Here is a 19,302-nt window from a genome sequence, read left to right as displayed (position 1 = left end):
ATGTTCTCCAGGTACAAGGGCACGTGGGCTGTCACCGCCCCGCTCGTTTCCACCATTATCTGGGCACTGCACCCCATCAGCTGGCCTTGGGCGTCTAATTGACGGTGTGCTCCGGTACAGCCCCCGTTATTACACGGCAATTAGCCTTGCCCAATTTGCCTTCTGCAAAAAGGCTTCAGTTTTTATTTTGTCTTCTCCCAAAGAAGCCAAGGGAGGAATGGGAGGAAGGAGGGCTCTGGGAGCAGCCCGGGTGGGGTGCTGGGTCCCGGGATGGCTACAGAGCCGGGAGCTCATTCACCTGCAGTGCCGGATTTGGGGACCCTCCTCTTGCTGGCAGTTCACCCCCTGGCTCTGGAGGTGCCCTGCAGCCCCACCACGTACCCGTGGTGAGCTGAGCCCACCCCTGGGGACGAGGGCACCATCGGGTCTGCTCTAGGAGCGGGTGGTGGGCACGTTTAGCACCCTTTACGTTTTGATAAGCCACTTGATGCACAGGGGCAGCAATTAAACAGTTAAGTCAGACTTACATCTTCCAAGGCCAGGGCAGGTGCCCCTGCATGCCTGTCAGCAGAACATACATATATAAAAAATACCTGTATCCTGACCTCTTCATGCTTGGAGCCTGCAGCCACATCCTGAAGCCAAGCTCCTGAGCCATGCATATGCATGCCCACATCCTCATCTCCCTCTCCCTCTCCTGCCCCAGACACTGATATGACCTGCAACACCTCCAAGAGGAGGCACTGGGAAAGCCTCAACTGGGGCGGGCACCAGGCTGGGAGCAAAAAGCACCGGGGAAGACCCAAATTTGTAGCTCCACTCCCCCCCGTCAGGCAGAGCAGAGCTAGAGAAACAGCTTGACTCCGCTCTGGAACAGGCTCCCCCTTTTTTTTACATGAAATATTTATTGGGTGAAAACACAGCCCACTTCCACCTGCCACCTTTCAAAATAGTGAGCCCTGCTCAGTTTTTTGAATGAAGCCATGTGGGCGCTGCCTTCGGGAGCTGATCCCTGGCGGCGCACCACCAGCACGCAGAGGTGCCGCCCTGCAGCGGGGACGGCCACGCTCCTCGGAGTTTCCCCGTCAGCAGCAGTGACCCTGCAGCCTGTGACAGCTTTTCTCGTGGCCTCAGACCCCAGCAAAGCAGCTCAGGGACTCTGTAAGAGCCCTGAGGCTACGTCAGGCCTGACCGCCTGTCCTAAGAGAGGAAGCATTAGGCAGATCATTTCTTTTAGGGAGTTTGGACCCAAATGAGCGCTGAGTTACAAATTTTGGTGTGAAGAACTTCTGCATGAGCAATGCTGCAAGGCAGGATTTAACCTCCCAGTCCTGCAGCATGAAGGCTAGAGAAGGAGCCTGTTGCACCCAGTCATCCCAGATGGTTACGTGGGTGCTGGCAGCCTGACCCTGTCCCTTGTGGGTGCTGCACCGCGGCACCGGGAGCACCGAGTGCCCTCTTGGTTAAATCCTGCAGGAATCACCCCAAATGGTTTGGTGCTGGCTGAACAACACAATCTGGGTTTAAAGCCCCCTCGGCCACGCACTACACTTTGGATGGGGCTCAGGCTCCCGTCGGGCAAATCTACACCTCGGGCAGCTGCTGGAAGTGTTTGCTGATGGCTGGGAGCACCCTGGCAAACCCCACCGAGGAGACGCAAAGGTCTGCTGCCGGTTTCACTTCAACCCGCTGCTGCAGTGGAATGAGCTCCAACAGTCAAAGGACTTCCTGCCAGTACAACTGCACCTAGATGAAGGATCTGCCAGTACAGTTATGTCAATCAGTTTGGGGAGAAGAGGAAAATTTCATTCCTCTGCCAGCAAAATTTTAAATGATAGATCAGGCCAAAACTTCTCTCATATTTACAGGGAAGTCCAGCGAAAATATCCTTTTTTTGACAGACTTACTTAAAGCATGTGGCATGGAGACTGAAAATGCTATCAACTATTTGACTGACAAGTGTCAGCAGCTGTTCATCCAATTTGTTTTATATCTCAGCAACTAACAGATTCTTTCCCCTCTGCTGTAAAGCATGTCTCCTGGCCCATAGGCATCTTAGAAATTGCTTTTCTGCCTCTCTGGTGACCAAAACGTCAAAAATATTAGAAGACAATTTGGTTTCAGAAGCATAAATAGGCACGCAGCAAAGCAAAGATGATTTTGTCAGTGTTCAGTCTGTGTTCTTTAAAAAAAAAAAAAAAAGAAGAAGAAGAAGAAGAAGTCATGGCAAACCTAAGGCAAAAATTACTCCTCGAAGCTTTAAAAGAAAAAGCTAAAGCAAACAAAGCCCCAGTAAAGCAGCACAGGTTGAAGCAGCAGCTACCAAGGGAAGAAGCCCTGGTATAACAGCCAACCGAAACCCATCTGAGCCGTATTTCACCCTCTGCACTTTGTGAAGTTCCAGACTCTGCAGCAGCACCACTGCCACCAGCTTTGGTTGAAAAAACTGCTCCGTGGTGTCGGGACTCAGCAGAGCCTCCAAATGCCAAGCTGAGTCCAGCCAGGAGTCCCCTACCCCATTCACAAAAACCAGCCTTCCTCCTCTCAGCCCTAGCAGTGCCTCCAGAAACTGTTTGGTACCTGACTGCAGATAATTTAAGTTACAAATACTGCCGTTGCCAACAATTCTGAACTCGTTTGGCTCAGGAGCCTGAGCGACACCTCTCTCCGGTGAGCTGCATTCAGCGGCATTTCCTCCGTTCGAGCGCATTCGGGCTCCCGAGCTAAAGGCGCTAAGCGGTATTTTGCTCAGCCTCCCCAGAAGATACATATTCCGTTTCAAGTTGTAAATCTGCATTTGTTGTAACTATGCAAAATATGGGAGAAAAAAAGTGCAGAGATTATATGCAATCTGCCAGCAGAGTTGTGTGCCATGAGGAAAATGCCTCACAGGTCAAAACAAAGAAAAACACTGAGCAACAAATTAGTTGCAGGCAGTAGCTAATATGGAGATCAAAAGATTAAAATCAACATGCAACGATGAAATCACTGGAATAATAGGAGCACTTAAGAAGATTAAGACAATAACAGAGTCCAGTAGTACAAAAATAAGATTTTGATTATACCGTAAAATTTGATATTGGGAGAGGAAAAGCAATTACAACCACGACATGCTTCGCTCTCCCCGCCTTAGACCATCTTGGCTCATTTCCTATGCAAGGAATACAGTTGTTGAAATAAACAGAAATGTTATGACTCGAGCGCTCGCTTCACAAACAAACCAGGTGGTCAGATCAGCCTGGGGACTGACAAGACGGGGTCTGTAAAGCGAGGACTTGTTGCCGATCCCGGAGGATGCGACAGCTGGGGGGAACAAAGGCCGCACCGTTGAGGAGCGCTTTGGGCAGAGAGGGGGCTCCGAAAGCAGCTGATGTCGGGGCCTGCCGATGGGTTTCAGCTGGACAGGAAATCCTGGGGGAAGGAAGGAGGAGAGAAGGAGCTCAGAGGCTTGAAGAGAACAGGGCTGGGAACGCCGATGAGAGGGAAGCCTGATATTTCTTCCTGTCCTGCTGACCCAGCAAGGACTGAGGGGTTGGTGCCGTGATACGCCAGGGGCAGAGCACGCGGCACCCCGACCCTCTCTAGACCCTCCCATAAGGGTCGGGAACATGTCCCTCAGCCCCCTTCCAGCACCAGGGCTCATCCAGCCGCACAGCCCAGTGGGCTAATGCTCACTGCCATGCATCCACCCTCGCTCAAACCAGGTGAGCCAGCAGGGAGTCCCTCAAAAGCATGCTGGCCACAGGACACCAGCCTCATCCACAGACTGTAGGGCCAAAGACCTGTAGCTTCACCCAGGAGAAGTGGCCACCTCCTCACCCAAGGGGTTTAAGAGCCCTCGGTTGGCACCGCAAAGCTCTGCGTGCCTACAGGAGGAGCCCGGGCAGCTCCCCGGCACCGCAGAGCTGACGACTCGCCTGGGTTTCTCTCTAAAGTGTTTTTTCAGCATCACTAACTCCAGCCCCACCCCCGTCCCCACCCCAAAATCACAAGCTAGGCTCATAATTAAATCAAATAAATAAATTATCAGCTATTTTTATAGAATTTGTGGGTGTTCTTGAACATTCAGGGAATACTTGGGTCGCGCATGGAAGTTTTTTTCCTGCAAGAACTAGGTCTGGCTTTTTAGTTTGGGCTCTGATCGTTGGGAGGATTTTTTAGTTGTTCTTTCAGATTGCATCTTCTGGGGCTGAAATCAGAAAAATACAAAATCAAATGAAAAAATTAAGAAGAGATTCTTGCGTTGAGGGGCTCTGGTTTGTCCTGACAGAAGGAGGTGGCGTGCTGCTGTCTGCTGCTCCCCCAGTACCTTGCAGACTGCCGTGGAGTCCTGCTCTGCAGAGAACAAGGATGTCTATGAAAATGATGTCCTTCAAGCAAAGATAAATGCAAGCATCGAACAATATGAGCCGTGGCACAGCCAGAAAAATGGCACAACACTGAGTGGGGAGTTGCAAAACGACTGGGAATGGCAACTGCTATTGGCTTTGGAAAGGTTCTTCCTCTGTTTGATTTTTTTTTCATGGAAAAAGCACGTACTTTTGAAAACGAGATGTTTTTCTAACTCATTAAGAAGAGAATAATTCAAAACACGTGGGGTTTGTCCCACTTATTTTTTTTGGCCATCCTTCTTTCAAGCAAAAAAGGGAAGGAATGGGAACGCAAAACTGAAGTGGGCTTCTACCCATTTTCACTGCTTTTTGCTCCTTTTTCTGAAATGTTTTCAGTAGGAAAGTGAGAACAAGGCCATCCCCCCATTATATTCTCCTTCTCTACTTCCTCCCACCTTTTCTCCTAAATAGAAAATAAGGGGGAAAAGAAAAAAAAAGAAAAAAACACACAACAAAACCAGAAAAAAAATAAAAGCTCCCAGTCTTTCAAAACGAAGAAGTACACCACTTCAAACCAGGAAGAAGGGACATCTCTCAGCTTTGGTTTTCAGAAAGGAAATGCGGCATCGCTCCATCGCCGCGATGTGAAGACTGGCTGCTTCCGACAGCGAGGCACAACAGCAGCCACCCCCTTCAACATTTTCTCGCTTGCCTTGGTGTCTGGGGGGGCTCTAGGCATGATGAGGACCCCAATGACTCTCGACTGACTCCTGGACCAGAGCTGTCCAGTGGCAGGGCCTGGTCTCTCCCGTGACGTTGCCATGCCTCGCAGGCAGGCAGCGCTTCGGGGGCACAAAGCCCAGTGGGGATGGAGCCGTCCGCTGCCATTCCTGTTGACAGGCAAACTAGAATAGGCTCTGGCTCACTTTCTCCAAGCTGCGGAAGGAAGAATGAGCAGAGAAAAGAGTTCATTCAATTGCTTCTGTTTGGCAGCTCTGCAGGACTCTGCGTGCACAGAAAGGGACGTGGCGAGCAAGGAGGTGCCGTTTTTAGACTTACATAAGCCAGCCTGGTTGCCAACGAGGCACTCGTCGGGCAGCTCGTGCCACGGTGCCTTACCGGTTGCTCTGCAGTGCGGCTACATTTCAAATATTTCAGGCTCTTAAAATGAGACACGGGGTTAAAATGTCAGTGCTGCCCCTGCCACCACTGGCAGAGTCGCACAGCGGAGCCATGCAGGGACACTGAGCCACTGCGTGCCCCAAATCCCGCTGTGTTTGCTCTGGGACCCATTCAGTGCTCCAAAACCTAGCTCCACAGTACAGTGCTTCAATATGCCAATTTTTATTTTTCTTAAAAAAATAATTAAAAAAAAAATTATCTGCCTACGTGTACGCAGTGATGTGTGCATGAGTCAGTGAACGCGCTGAAACAACCGTCTGCAGGGACTCAGCGCCTCTGCTCCAGCCCAGGTGGCCTCAGCCTGCAGCAGCACGGTGGTGGCAGCGGGGTCACCCCACCGACCCAAGGATCCTGTGGGGTCACCCCACCGACCTAAGGGCTCTGAGGGGTCACCCCACAGACCTAAGGGCCCTATGGGATGGGAGGACAGCCCGAGGGGGCTGCATGCTGTGCCCACTACACAAGGTACTACGGTTTCAAAGAGGAAGCAGGCAAGGAGGTAACAGCCTGCTTCATGCGGATTTTCCTCTCGGTTTCCCCTTTCGTTGTTCATCATTTTGTCCAAAAAGAGCGTTTCTGAGGGCTGCAAACCGAGCTGCAGAGACACACCTTGGGCTGCCCCAGTTGCTGCCTTGCTCTGAGACAGCCCTGAGCCCAGCGTGGCGAGGCCAGGGATCGGGTAGCATCACAACTCCACTCCTGAAGCTGCTCCTGCAAAGGCAGCCCCATCCTGACTGCCTGGGCTAGCCCGTTTGCCCCTCATCTTCTGCTATTAAAAAAAATAAAATAAAATAAAATAAAATGCATTTTATATGCACACATAGATATACAAAGGAAAGCAGCACAGAAATCAAAGCCACCATTTCGGAGGGAGACGGCGGCGTAAACGCTAATAACTTTCGGCAGCTTCCACTGGGGAGTTTAAGCAGCTGCCACGTTAAATAACCAGGAGGAGCCCAAAGTTATCTCCCGGCGGCCCACAGCCGCCCAGTGCCCCCTGCACGGGCCGGGGGGACCCGGGGATGGGGGGACCCGTGCGGGACGGGGATTTCGTTGAGCACCGGCGAGATGCCCATCTCCTGGCCGCCCTGTCGAGGCCGGTGGCAGGGGGCAGCAGGTCCGGGCCCCCTCCCCATAGCCCCACACCCCCACCTCGAGCTGCGACACAGCCCTCAGGAGCCCTCCAGCCCGGGGGTCCGGTTGTAGGGTCACGGAGGGGGAATCCCGGCCGGTTTTCGATGTCAGCGCCCCGGGAGGATTTGGGGCTGGGGTCGCCGGGTGCGCCTTGAGCCCAAGGTGGAGGTGGGCGCTGGGGTAAAAAAATGGGAGGCGGAAGCGCGGGGGGCGCAGGGGATCGGGGCGTCCTGTCGGGACGGGCATCCGGACTCGTTTTTTGGGGGGAAAAAATGAAGAAAAACCTGCAGAAGTGATTACGGGTGCGCTGCGAGCGGCTCTGCGGCACGGTGCTGCCAGGAAAAAGCGGCCCTGGGAGCATCTCCCCGCTGCAGGAGGGAAGCTGGGGGGCGAAGGCTTCGAGTCCGGCCCCCCAGAACCCCCCAGACCCCAGTCCCGGCTCTCACGGAGCAGTGGTGCGGCTGGCGCAGCCGTCCCGAAGTCAGTCATTTCCAACACGCTTGCCGGCACAGCACAAGCGGGATCGCCAGAGACAGCCCCCAGCTGTGCCCAAACCTGCGATTTCAATTAAAACCTGAGCTCCGCCGGGCGGCTCGAAGCCGCCAGCCCAAAATACGGATGCACCCGGGCACGGGGGGGCTCCCTGCGGGGCCGTGGGAAGGAGGAGGCCCTAGGGCTGCTGCTGGGGGGTCTCCCCGAGGATGCTCGTCCCCCCTGGGGTCTGCGGAACCCCCCTGGTCCGGGCCAGAATGCAGCCGGGCCAGGCATCGGCAGCCCGGGCAGGGCGAGGGCGGCGCGGGGATTCTGGCAGCGAGCTCCCGGCCCCGGCTCCGCAGCCCTCTTTTATCCCGCCCGAAATCATCTCGTTTACAGAAAATATTTGTTTGCACTATTAGTTGGTACTGGAGTTAATTACTCAACGTGTGAGCGGGGAGTAATATGGATAAAAGCAGCCCCAGTGTTTATTGTGTGGGTGAGCTGTTGAGCGGTGCTTGAATAAACTGCAATTAGGGTTAGATAGAGATTAATTAACATGTGAGTGGCAAGGTGTAAAATAGTTCCCAACCCTCCACTCAGTATAATCTGCAGGCGAGGAAAAAGAAGTTTGTGGAGGCTAATTAAATACTTTGCTAAAGCCGGCGAGCCCCGGGAGCGAGCGGGGAGCCCAGCCGCCGCCTGCCCGCTGCCCGGCTCGGCTCGGCTCAGCCGGGCTCTCCGGCAGCCAGACCCCGGGTGTGCTTCGTGCCGGTGCGCTCGGCATCGCCTCCCTCCAGCTCCCCAAAAGCGGGGGGGTTCCCTCGCTGCCCCGCCGGGAGGATGGCGAGGGCAGGGGGTCCCCCCCCGGAGCCCACCTGCGGTGGGAGCGCGGCGCAGCCCGGGCGGGGGCTGCTCCCTCCTCCTTCTCCGTGGCTCCCCCAAATTCCCAAATTAGTTTCGGCAGCGTGTTGTGGTTCGCAGGTGACAAAGCCTGCCTGCAAACAGCCGCCGGCGAGCTGCCCCGGCGGGGAGAGGAGGCGCGGCTTTGTCAGCGCCGCACAAAACCGCCGAATTCCTCCAAACTTTTCTTAGGCGTGCTAGGGAGGCGGAAAAAAAATAAAATAATAATATATAGGGGCCTTTTCATTGCTTGCTTTACCTCTGGCCAGGCTCAATCTTAAACCCTCCGCTCCCCCGCCTCCCCCGGCTAATCCTCCCCTTTATTTTAGGGACGCACAAAACCCGGTTCACGCAGCGCTATAGTGGCTCCGAGTGAAAGGAGCGAGCGCCCTGAATCGCCGCGGAAAATTGCTCGGGGTGAATGGGGCCAGGGGAGGGGCGGCGGCCGGGCCCCCCCAAAACCCAGGTGGGCACGGGGCTCCCCCAATTACCGCGTCCCCGCAGCTGAGCCGCCTGCGAAGCCTCCCCTCCCGCACCAAGTCGTTTTAATTAGAGGCAGGCAGGGGAGAAACCCCGGCACCCGGGCGCGATAATGCGGAGCCTCCTGTTTGGAGAAGGGGGGGGGAGCCGGAGGGGGGCACGGAAAGGATGAAAAGGGGACGGGAGATGGAGAGATGGGGAGAGCCGCCTGCCTGCCCGGCCGGAGGAGCGGGCAGCTCGCGGGGTGACAAGCCGCAAAACTCCCGATCGCAGCGCTCGGCTGCCTTTTTTTTTTTTTTCTCTCCCCATTTTCTTTCCTTTTTTTTTTTTTTTTTTCAAGAAAACCCAGCCCCGGACTCGACTCCTTCCGCGTTTATTTAAGGCTAATCACCAGCTACCCTGCGAGGGGAGGGGGGTGGAATTAAACTTAGTTTAATTAACATTAATACACTGTCCTAATTAATGGGTTGGCTATTAATTTATACATGCTGGGGAGGCTCGCAGATAAGTGACAATTTATTAATTATCTTCCAGCTCGGTTGCAACGGAGCTGATTGCAGATGGGTTGCCAAAATAACTCGAGCACGGTTGCGTGGTAGTTGCTTTAGGAAAAAAAAAAAAAAAAAATCATTCTCCCCCTTCTTAAAAAAAAAAAATAAAAAATCCTCACGCTCACTCCGAGTGGCTCTTCTAACCCCAGCAAGAACTGGAGCACTCTTTTCCACCCAACTTGTGAATCGCACTTGCCTTCTAATTTGCCACATGCAAAACGATTCCTCTGCTTTGCAAGTTGCTTTTTAAGAAGGGAGAGAGAGAGGAAAAAAAAAAAAAAAAAAAAAAAAAAAAAAAACCACACCCCACCGTTTTGTTTGTGTGAAATAAAAAGGAAGTAAATTGTGGGGGGGGGGGGGGGGGGGGCCCCCCTCTTCCTCTCCCTGCCCCAGCCCACCGCGCTCCAGCCCGGCGCCGGGGCTCGGGGAAGCTCCATGGTGGCATCCCCGTGTCATTCTGCTCCGAGTGACTTCATGTGATGTCAGCCTTAAATGTACGAGACGGGGAGCTGGCGCTCGGGAAGATGTTTGCCGTCAAAATGTGACTGTGGCCGCAGCGCGCTGCTCGGATGCGTCTCGCCGGCGCTAGCCACGGCTAGGTAGGTGAGTGGCCACCGGTCCCGCGGCGACCCCCTGCCCCTCGCCGTGCCCCCCGCCCCTGCGTTTCCCGCAGCCATCGGCGGGGCTGGGCAGGGTGGCAGTGCCTGGGGGAGGGTTTTCTTTCTTTTTTTTTTTTTTTTTTTTTCTTTTCCCTTTCCTTTCCCCCCCTTTTTTTTTCTTTTAAATACTAACAAGGTCTAGCTCGCATGTTACTTTAGCGCGTTCCGCTTAATGAGCAGTAATCTGGTACCCTACGTGCCATTGTTCTGGGATATGTTCATTTGAATGTAAATAGGGAGGGGGTGCCGGTGGGGGGGGGGCGGGAGAGGAGGGGGGGGAGAAGAACAAGGTGCTTATTAAATTGATTTGTCTCCTGGCTTTTCTGGAATGCAGAGTCGAGCGCAGGAGCGAGCGGCTGCTCACCCCGAGTCCCCGGGCGGCGCAGCGCCATGGCGAGCTCGGGGTCGCTGGAGACGGTCATGCCTTCCTCCTGCCCCCGGCACGACGGCAGGGCCGCCGCCGCTAACCCCTCCAAGAGCCTGGCCTTCTCCATCGAGCGGATCATGGCCAAGACGTCGGAACCCAAGCCGGCCTTCGAGCAGAGGCAAGGCGGCCCGGGGCCGGAGCCGGAGCCAGGCAAGAAGCCGCTGAGCCTGTGCTCGCCCCTGCCCTGCGTGATCCCCATCCCGCCGCTGGGCTACGAGGTGCCCTCCAAGACTCTCCTCAACTACTCGGAGCTGTGGAAGAGCAGCCTGCGGGGCGGCGGGGGGCTCTGCAAAGCCAACTGCGGCGTGTGCTGCAAGGCAGAGCTCGCCCTGGGCCAGCCCAGCGGCCGGCTCATCAAGCCGCAGGTCATCCACCAGGCGGGGGCCGTGCCGGCCGCCCCCCGCTCCCTTTACTATTTCAATTACCTGGACGCCGCGTACCACCCGGCCGACCTGCTCCACGGACAGCTCTTCCCCGCCGGCCTGCTGGGCGCCCCGCCGCCGGGGGGGCTCTCCGCTCACCAGAAGCTTTTCCTGCTGGAAAACGCCAAGCTGGCGGGGTTGGCGGCCGAGAAGCTGCCGCCGCCGCCGCCCCCCCTGGCGCACAAGGAGAGGCTGCCCGGCCACCTGGACCAGGTGATGAAGGAGGCGGCGGAGCGCGGGGGCCCCCCCAAAGGCCACGCCAAGCTGGGAGGCGGCGGGGCGGCGGAGGGCAAGCCCAAGAACTTCACATGCGAGGTCTGCGGCAAGGTAAAAGGGGGCTCCTTGGGATGGAAAGGGGTTCCCGGGGGGATAGGAGGCTTTGAAGGGGGGATGCGGGGCGGTGGGAGAGGTGTCCCCCCGGTCCTAACCCGGCCGTGCCGGCGCTTCCCGCAGGTGTTCAACGCGCACTACAACCTCACCCGCCACATGCCGGTGCACACGGGGGCCAGGCCGTTCGTCTGCAAGGTGTGCGGGAAGGGCTTCCGCCAGGCCAGCACCCTGTGCCGGCACAAAATCATCCACACGCAGGTAGGTGGGGGGCAGCCGGGCCGCGAGGGGGGGGCGGTTACCCCTCCCTCCCAAGCCCCTACACCCCTCCCCGCAGCCCCCTAACGGGCCTCTCGCCCCCCCCGGTGCAGGAGAAACCCCACAAGTGCAACCAGTGCGGGAAGGCGTTCAACAGGAGCTCCACGCTCAACACCCACATTCGCATCCACGCCGGCTACAAGCCCTTCGTCTGCGAGTTCTGCGGCAAGGGCTTCCACCAGAAAGGTGAGCCGGGCCGAGCCGGGCCGGGCCGGGGCCGGGTTCCCCCGCGGGCTCCTCGCCCATCCTTATGGGGACGAAGTGGGGCGAGCCCTGCCCGGCTGGGGGATGCGAGGGGCGCGGGCCGAGCCGCCGCCGTTCCCAATTACTTTCTCCCCAAGCCCCGGGCCGCATGGCCGGGGCCCGCCGGCGGCTCGGCCCTATAAATGCTTTTTAAATGAGAGGTGCCGGGCCCCGGTCCTAATCCCGGGCCCTCTATTTGCCGCGGGTCACCGCGCCGCCCCTGCCCCTCATTTGTGCCGTGCCGGTTGCACGCTGCCCCGCGGTGATGCGGAGCGGCTTTGACAGGGGGCCGGGGGGGGGGGGGGCTGGGGGCCGCTTCCTGCCGCCCCCCCCCCTCACCTGTGTGCCCGGGCACCCTCGGGTAACCCCCTCGTCCCCCTCTCTCCTCTCCCGCAGGCAACTACAAGAACCACAAGCTGACCCACAGCGGCGAGAAGCAGTACAAGTGCACGATTTGCAACAAAGCCTTCCACCAGATCTATAACTTGACTTTCCACATGCACACCCACAACGACAAGAAGCCCTTCACGTGCGTCACTTGCGGGAAAGGATTTTGCAGAAACTTTGATTTAAAGAAGCACGTCCGAAAGTTGCACGACAGCGTCTCCAGCGCGCCGCCGCCGCCGCCCCGGGACCCTGCGCGCAGCGGGCAGAGCTAAGGGCCCCTCTCGGCCCCGCTCCCCGGGCCAGCACTATTTATCCGAGCCAGCCTTTTGCTTCTGTCTCTTCCCCAGCGAGCTCAGCCGCCGGCAGCCATCGGCCCCGGGCCGCAGCTGTACATACGAGGAGCCCCCCGAGCTGCAGGAGGGGCCGGCGCCAGGACAGCGCTCTTTATACGTGTCTGTAGATCTCCACTTTAAATGTACGCTCGAATAAGTGAGGAATATATCTATATATCTAACCTAACCCGGGACAATAAACCGGCCCTTCGTAGGTGTCTCATTTCCCTCCTCGGCCCCGGCTCCCAGCCGGGAGCGGGCAGCACGGCGCTGCCCGGGCCCCCCAGGAGCGGCGGGGAGGGCCGGGGGCGCCCCCCGAAGGGCCCGGAGCCCCCCCGAAGGGCCCGGCTCGTTCCGGCGTGTTTCGGCCGCTCCCGAGTGCCCGTCCTTCCCTGCATGCAGATGAAACGATCTCACGCTTGCTTTCCGAGTAATGACCCAAATTAAGAGAGAAAACACAGACCCTTCAAAGCGCATTACATTAATCTAATCACTCCCAGCAGGCCTCAGAAACTCTTTTTGATCAGAATATGGATAATCAAGCACTTGGATTACACTAAATATCCCCTTCTCGGCTCCCCCCTTCCCCTACCTTTAATATGCAAGTGTCTATTCCGGCCACGTCGTTAGGAACAATATTATCCTAGCGGAGAAACGAGACCGGGGTGGCCGGGAGCGTGCGTGCTGCTGGGGCCGGGCTTGCCAATGAAGAGGGGAAGGAGCGAGCCCCAAGTGCCCGGGGACGCCGTGCCGGGAGCTCACCTCTCCCCGCTTCGTTCCGCGGCAGGAGGCGAGGACAAGCGCAGCTCGCCGCCGAGCGCACGGACGGGAGCCGACCCCTCGCACCGCCTTTTGGGATTCGTTACCGGGCGGCGACGCTGGAGCCCAGAGGGCTTGGCTGGCCCCACAGCCCGCCGCGGGGCTTCGTCCTTGCTCGGCTTTGGGATTTTGGCGGTGCCAAAAGTTAGAGTTTTGACGCTTCGGGGCCGGGTGAGGCGCGGGAAGCGATGCGCAGCGAGCCCGGCACCGTGGTACCATTTGTTGAGGGGAAAAAAATGAGGTTTGGGGAGAGTTTCGGGTTAAAAAGGAATTAAAAAAATAAGCAAGCCCCGTCGCCGTAAGTCATCGCGGTTGGGGACCTGGGAGGGGGCTGACCCGTCCCCGAGGAAAGGCGCTGCGGTCCGACCCCGAAGAAAAAGCGGCCGCCGGGACGGAGCAGTGCCTGCGGGGGGCGGCAGCAGCGCCAGGGACCCCCGGGGGGTGCGGGAGGGTCCCGGGGACAGCAGGGTGTCCCCCCGCACCCGGGGCTGCGGGACGGGACCGAAAGCTGAGGAAGAACGGGGTTTTCTTTTTTTCGGGCTTTTCGCTGGTGTTTGCGGAGCTGTCGGAGGGGCAGCGGCAGCCTCGGCGCAGCTCGGCGTTGTCTCGGGGCGCTCCGAAGGGCAGCCCCGGCCGGTCCTGGGGGGAGGTTTGTCCCTTCGGCCCTCCCGGGGGCGGCGGGCAGAGCTCCCCGTGCCGGCCGGGAGCGGAGGGGGAGAGGAGAGGGGAGCCCTGCCCGCCCCCCGGCTCCCCGCACACACCCAGGCGGCGGATGGCGGGGGAGGGTGGCTCTGTCAGACACACACACACACACACGCCAGAGACTCCAATTATCCTCTCCCTCACAAGATGTTTCTGCTGTCCACGACTGCTCACACTTCAGCACTCTTGCCAGCAAGCCTCACTGCGAGCACAAAACCCGCACGCAGCCCCTCTCCCGGCGCCGCAGCCGCGCACACGACAGATTGAGCCGTGCCGGTGCCTCGGGGGGGGGTCCGGGGGGGGGGGACCGGGGGCTCGGCACGGCTCGGCGCAGCCCGGCCCGGCTCGGCCCGGCTCGCCCAGGTGCGTCCCGGCGGGGCCAGGCACGGCGCCGGGCACTGGGAAGCGACCAAGCCAAAGGCAGCTGCGTTGCCCTTTTCCCTGCACTCCGCTCTCCAAACGTCTGAGCAACCAGTTTGCTGCTAGAAACATGTTAATTGCCAACGGAGCTCATTAAGGCATGCACATGCAAAACACAGCGAGGGAGATTAAATGGACAAAAGCGCAATAATGAACTGTCAACAATCGAACCCATCTACACGACCAGGAGCACTCAAGAATGAGGCATTTAGAGGCAACAAAGGATTGTCTGGGACAGGAAGAAAGGACGACCTAGACTTTTGTTTAGTCAACACAATTGATTACAAATGAGAGATTAACAGGATAGCTTCAGAGTTTTTTTGAAGGAGGCAGAAGAGAAAAGTCCAATTAAGTGCACCGAATGTTAACTACATTGATTTCCACGGCCAGCCCTAGAGAAATTCTCATTAAACCATCCCTGGCGATCCCTTTTGGAAAGTAATTTGTCTCCCTGATGGAGCAGAGAAAGGGAGCCGTGTAAAGAGAAAGAAGCGCTAGTTCTTGGCACAATGAGCTTAGGAGACACACTGGAAAGAGCCAAAGGGGGAGTTAATGAGCATCTGACAAGCCGCTTGGACCCGGGCCTGGAGAGCAGCGCTGAAAAGATGGAATTGGCCAACAACTATTCTTTATATCAAACATAAAAAGGCCAATCTGAAACAGGGCTGCTCAAAGCTGGTGGGGAAGAAAAGAAAGGCCCCCGCCGGAGGGGTAGGGGGGAGAGGGAGCGGAGCGGCTCAACTGCCCCGCCGGGACGGGACAGGCGCTGCGGCGTGCCCGTGTGCCCCTGCCGCCGAGCGGGGCTGTCCGGCCCCGCGCCCCCCCCCCCCCCCCCCCCCCCCCCCCCCCCCGTGGCTGTTTGCACAGCCCGGGGCTGTCCCGGCCCCGTCCAAGCTTGGGGACACCGAGGCGGCCGAGCCGGGCCGGGTTTTGGGCGGGTTTTCCCGTTGAGGAAGCGCAGGGGGGGGGGGGCGGCTCCTGCCGGGGCACGGCGCCCCCGACCCTCCCGTGTAGACACGGCTGGCCCGGGGACTCTTAAATCAGCTTAGAGCTCGTTAATAACAATTTTGGCTTAAGTCAGTATTGACTTAGCCTTAGGAATGGCTTAGCACTTTCGCTTAAGTCAACACGCCGGCTGAATTGACACATGCCTGCCCCAGCCCAGGTGCCCTCCTCCTGCTTCCAGCCGCGCTCCTCGGGCATGTCACCCCCCCCCCAGTATCGCCCCCCGGCCCTTCACATTGCACCCCCAGCCCCTCGCCCCTCCGGCAGCCCTTGGCACCTCTCTGTTCCCTCCTGCACCTCCGGCTCTTCCCCCCGGCAGGGCCGGGACCAAAACGCCGTCAAAGCGCGGAGAAAGGGAGGCCAGGTCCCAGAGCCCAGCATGGGGATGACTAACCCGAGCCGCCACAAAACTTGACTTTTCTCCTGCCTAGTTTTGTCAGGCGGAGGCGAAGGGCAGGGAGCATCAGGAACGGCCCCAAATCTCGCCCGTTTATCCCTCCAGGTTTCGGTTTGGGGACGCACACGGAGCAGCCGAGCCCCGTCCCCAAGTCCCGCGAGGTGCCCGGCACCCTGCTGCCGCCTCCCTCCCCGGCGCCAGTTGCCAAGCTATTTCACATAAATAGAAGCTTTCTGCTTTATAATCAGCCTCTTCCTTCTGATTCATTATGGTAATGAATTGAGATATTACCAACATTGGATTATCGCGTAACTGAATGAATCCAGCAAAAGCAAGCTGATTACTGAGGAAAACGCCAACCGTACCCAGAAACTTAACAAAAAGAAACGTCTGAGAAATAGGGCAAAGCACCTCAAGCTGGTTCAGCTCACCCCAAACCCTGTTCCCAACTGATGGGGGGGATGCGACCGTCTCGTTCACACGCCGCCCCTTTCCCTGTGGATTTACGGGTAGGTTTTCCACCCTCCCGGCTATTACTAGGAATCTTTCCCAGGAACCCAACTTCGCTTGCAAGTCCGTGGGGTTTGCAGCTCACGCCGCCAGCCCGAGCGCCTCAAAACGACCCCCAAGTCCCCCAGCCACCGGGCGAGGCTCTGTGCCTCCAGATCGACCCCATCCCAAAAACAGAAAACGACAGAGGGCTGCTCTTCCCCCCCCTTCCTCCCTGCCACGCAGCCTGGGGCTGTCCTCACGCCGAGAGCCCGACCTGCAGCAGCTCTGTCCCCGCAGCATCCCGGCCTCCGGCAGCTCCCGCCGGGCACCGCTCGGAGCACCGGGGCTCCTGGCAGCCACCGGGGACACCTGCAACATAAATGGGCAAAGAAATGCTAAGCTGGAAACCGAAATTACGTTTCCCAGCACCGCCGTGAGGCAGGTGCTAATTTACCGGGGCTTCAAGCTAGGTATTAGTCAAGGAGACTGTAATTTACTTAAAAGACGGTGAAGTTTTCTTTTTATTAATTTGCAATATATTTGTAAAATAATCTTACGGCAGCTGGCTCTGCTTGAATCTGTTTCAAAAGTGTGATGTAAATACCGTCTCACACTGTTCTGTAGCCTATTAGGGCTTTCTGGTAGGTGATACGACTGAGAGGAGAAAGAACACCACACATTTATTTTTAAGATCATCATCGCTAGTGATAAAACTTATGGGAAGAAATGATCGTACGTCCTATTTGTATGCAGTAATGACAAACGTATGCAAAGTAACTCAAACGAAAAAGATGCAGTTGGGAGGATACATACACCGCGGATGCAGTTTAGGGCATGTTAAAGAGCCATTTCAGCCGTGTTTCAAAGAAAGAGCAAATTCCCAAATTAAAACACCGTATCTACTGCAAAGACAAAGAGCTCACCCAGCAGGAGAATCCCCCAAATAACCTCTTTCCCCCCCTTCTCCCTACCTATATTTCCTTTGCAAGGGCTTAAAATTTCTCTCTATCCATATCTTGCTAGTAATCACATACTTGAAGTAATTTAGCACACGGTTATTGTGAAACAATAGGAAGAGCGTAAATAATCCACCGAGGATTTATTACATTTCAATTTTAAGCGATAAACTTCTGGGATTCTAATCTTCACTCAGCAGATTAATATTTCAGATCAGTGTCACAGGAAAATTACGGAAAATAAACAGCACACCTAGGTAAAGCAGCTACCACCGGTGGACGCGCTGTCCACACGCTTGGCTCCAGCGAGCACCAATTTACACGCAACTTATCCGTGCAATCTAACACCAAAATCCAAGAGTCGGTGAATACGAGATCAAAGCTTTATTTCAGCCATAACACGTTATAGCAATAGATTATAATCCTTGAGCAAACAGAGTATTACAGTAATGAAGATCTTAGCATTACAAATATGTTAAAACAGCTTGCATTTGGGGTGATATTTAAGGTCAAGTTGTATCTGAACACAACTATTAAAATATTATGAAACGTACCATTATGGAGTAAATAATGTTTTCTTTCAGACATAACCTCTCAAACTACATTCCATTTAATATTTTGTCTTATTTTTCAGTATCAACAAGCTCAAACCAAGCACCTACATCCCTGACTACACAATATGAATGAAAAAGGAAGGAGGAACCATAAGCTCGTGTAGAATCTAGCTCCCAACTTCTATGAAAACATGACCTTGAGTAAATGCATTCAAGGGGATACTCCAGTAAGTGTCAAATATCGTGTCTCTAAGCCCTTCTACTATTTCATATATACTCTCAAATGAAATTAATAGGCTTTAGTAAGATTCTGTAGAGTAAGAAATTTCTTATCCTAGGGAAAACTAACATGCCTTCTGCTACTGCCCCCACAGCCAGAATAACTGAGAAAGCAAAAGCCGGGGAATGTGATGGTAGAGGTGACAAGCTGGGTGAACAGGCTGTGCTCCCAGGCTAGTACGGTGGTTACTCATCTGCGCATAAACCTAAAAAAGGGTGATTAATTAGCTCTTCCTCTAAGATACTCGAGCATTAACTTACATAAAGGCAAAACCATTTATTTCCCCTACTGCTCCTCTCTCAATTGCTTTCCCCCACCCACCAGGAGAGCACGACAAGCAAGAGGCAGGACCACTGCAGCTTATGCATACATACACACTTCAGCACAAAAGGGCAAGCAGCAAGTCAAGAATACAGAGTAACGGGTTATGTTATAAAGGAAAAAAACATGTACCCAGGAACAGGCAGGAAACTACATACGATTAAAAACAAACTGGGATGAGATGGGGGATAACTGCACTGAATTTGTATTTTTGAAGTAACAGCTTTGACTCAGTGAAGAATACCCATTCAAGATCTCATTTAATGCCAGTACTAAACCATATTGGTATCAATCAGTTTTTTGTTTGGTTGGGTTTGCACACTTCACATTAAGGTGCTTTCTCAATTTTGCATCTATACAATGGCAGGTGGCAAACTAGCTCAGTCACGGTAGAAGTTGTAGTAGAAGTTGTGCACTTGACAGATGTAACAGGAGACACCACATATAATTATGCACCCTGCCGCTGCTTGCTCCAAGGTCTATGACTAATCAGGACACGCGCTTCTACCTTAGTGGCCCTGCCGCATGCCTCCATGGCCTACTACTTTGCTGCTATAGTCATATGCAATTGCACTTATTTCTGTCAGACCACAGGCCAACAAGAAGACCCTTGTCTGCCAGAGCAGTTGCCTATACATGCCTCCCACTTTAAAAGTTTCTCTTCATCCTCTCCCCTGCTTTTCTGGGCACGTTACTATATAATTTTAATTGCATTTCTACCTGTCCTGCTGCTTCTACAGCTATAGCACAGAGGAAAAAAAAAAGATTATCTTATTTGAAAAGAAGATAATTTGATTTTCATCTTCACTTCTTAGCACAATATAACCAAAAGAAAACAGAAATACAGTATTGATTATCTAATAACGTTTGATACAATTATCTTCAAAGCATACTTGCAATTAAGGGAAGCATTTCTGCCTTCACTTTCACACAGGTTAAAAGGAGGCACAGCAGCCAGACCAACGCTGCCTGCAGGTGCCTTCCACTGCACACCACAAAACCCTCCTGCACTCAGCTGCCATGCCCCCACAGCCCACACTTCGCTTTCCTTCCATGGGAAAAATCAAAAGAAGCAAGGGGATGTGAGCATCTGCATTGTGTCCCAGTGTTTAGGCGGAGCCCAAAGAGATAAAGACCCAGATTATTCACATGTAGAAAGTGCTTAGGGGCCCAGATTTTAGTTTAA

The 19,302-nt window shown here is 55.3% G+C and overlaps 2 protein-coding genes and 1 long non-coding RNA gene across 8 annotated transcripts in view; 2 read left to right on the top strand and 1 right to left on the bottom strand.

The window, feature by feature from the left end:
- Positions 1–893: 893 nt before the first annotated feature.
- The window catches only part of C12H3orf14 (chromosome 12 C3orf14 homolog), a 30,222-nt gene continuing 11,813 nt past the window's right edge, over positions 894–19,302 (bottom strand). For 2 of the 4 annotated variants that reach the window (XM_035337811.1, XM_035337808.1), the window contains exon 4: positions 894–5,267. In XM_035337811.1, coding sequence (XP_035193702.1) covers positions 5,025–5,267 — 243 coding nt within the window. In that variant the 3' untranslated portion in view covers positions 894–5,024. The remainder of the gene's footprint in view (positions 5,268–19,302) is intronic. The other 2 variants (XR_004754128.1, XR_004754129.1) reach the window with 2 other exon arrangements.
- On the top strand, positions 8,401–9,160 carry LOC118173336. Its single transcript, XR_004754130.1, has 2 exons — positions 8,401–8,490; positions 9,039–9,160. It is a non-coding gene; the product is annotated as an uncharacterized LOC118173336 (long non-coding RNA).
- Positions 9,499–13,226, top strand: FEZF2 (FEZ family zinc finger 2). Of its 3 annotated transcripts, none has more exons than XM_035337805.1 (5): positions 9,499–9,654; positions 10,049–10,890; positions 11,017–11,151; positions 11,262–11,394; positions 11,848–12,384. In XM_035337805.1, the coding sequence occupies exons 2-5, from the start codon at positions 10,105–10,107 to the stop codon at positions 12,108–12,110; spliced, it is 1,317 nt and encodes a 438-aa protein (XP_035193696.1). In that variant the 5' UTR covers positions 9,499–9,654; positions 10,049–10,104; the 3' UTR covers positions 12,111–12,384. The 3 variants fall into 3 exon arrangements, with proteins under 3 accessions (XP_035193696.1, XP_035193697.1, XP_035193698.1); XM_035337806.1 differs by having other exon boundaries at positions 9,636–9,658; XM_035337807.1 differs by lacking the exon at positions 9,499–9,654 and adding an exon at positions 9,838–9,942 and having other exon boundaries at positions 11,848–13,226.

The sequence above is a fragment of the Oxyura jamaicensis genome, chromosome 12, assembly GCF_011077185.1.
Source record: "Oxyura jamaicensis isolate SHBP4307 breed ruddy duck chromosome 12, BPBGC_Ojam_1.0, whole genome shotgun sequence".
NCBI classification, from domain to species: domain Eukaryota; kingdom Metazoa; phylum Chordata; class Aves; order Anseriformes; family Anatidae; genus Oxyura; species Oxyura jamaicensis.
Note: the sequence above shows the minus strand (reverse complement) of the source record. Positions and strands in the feature narration are given on the sequence as shown.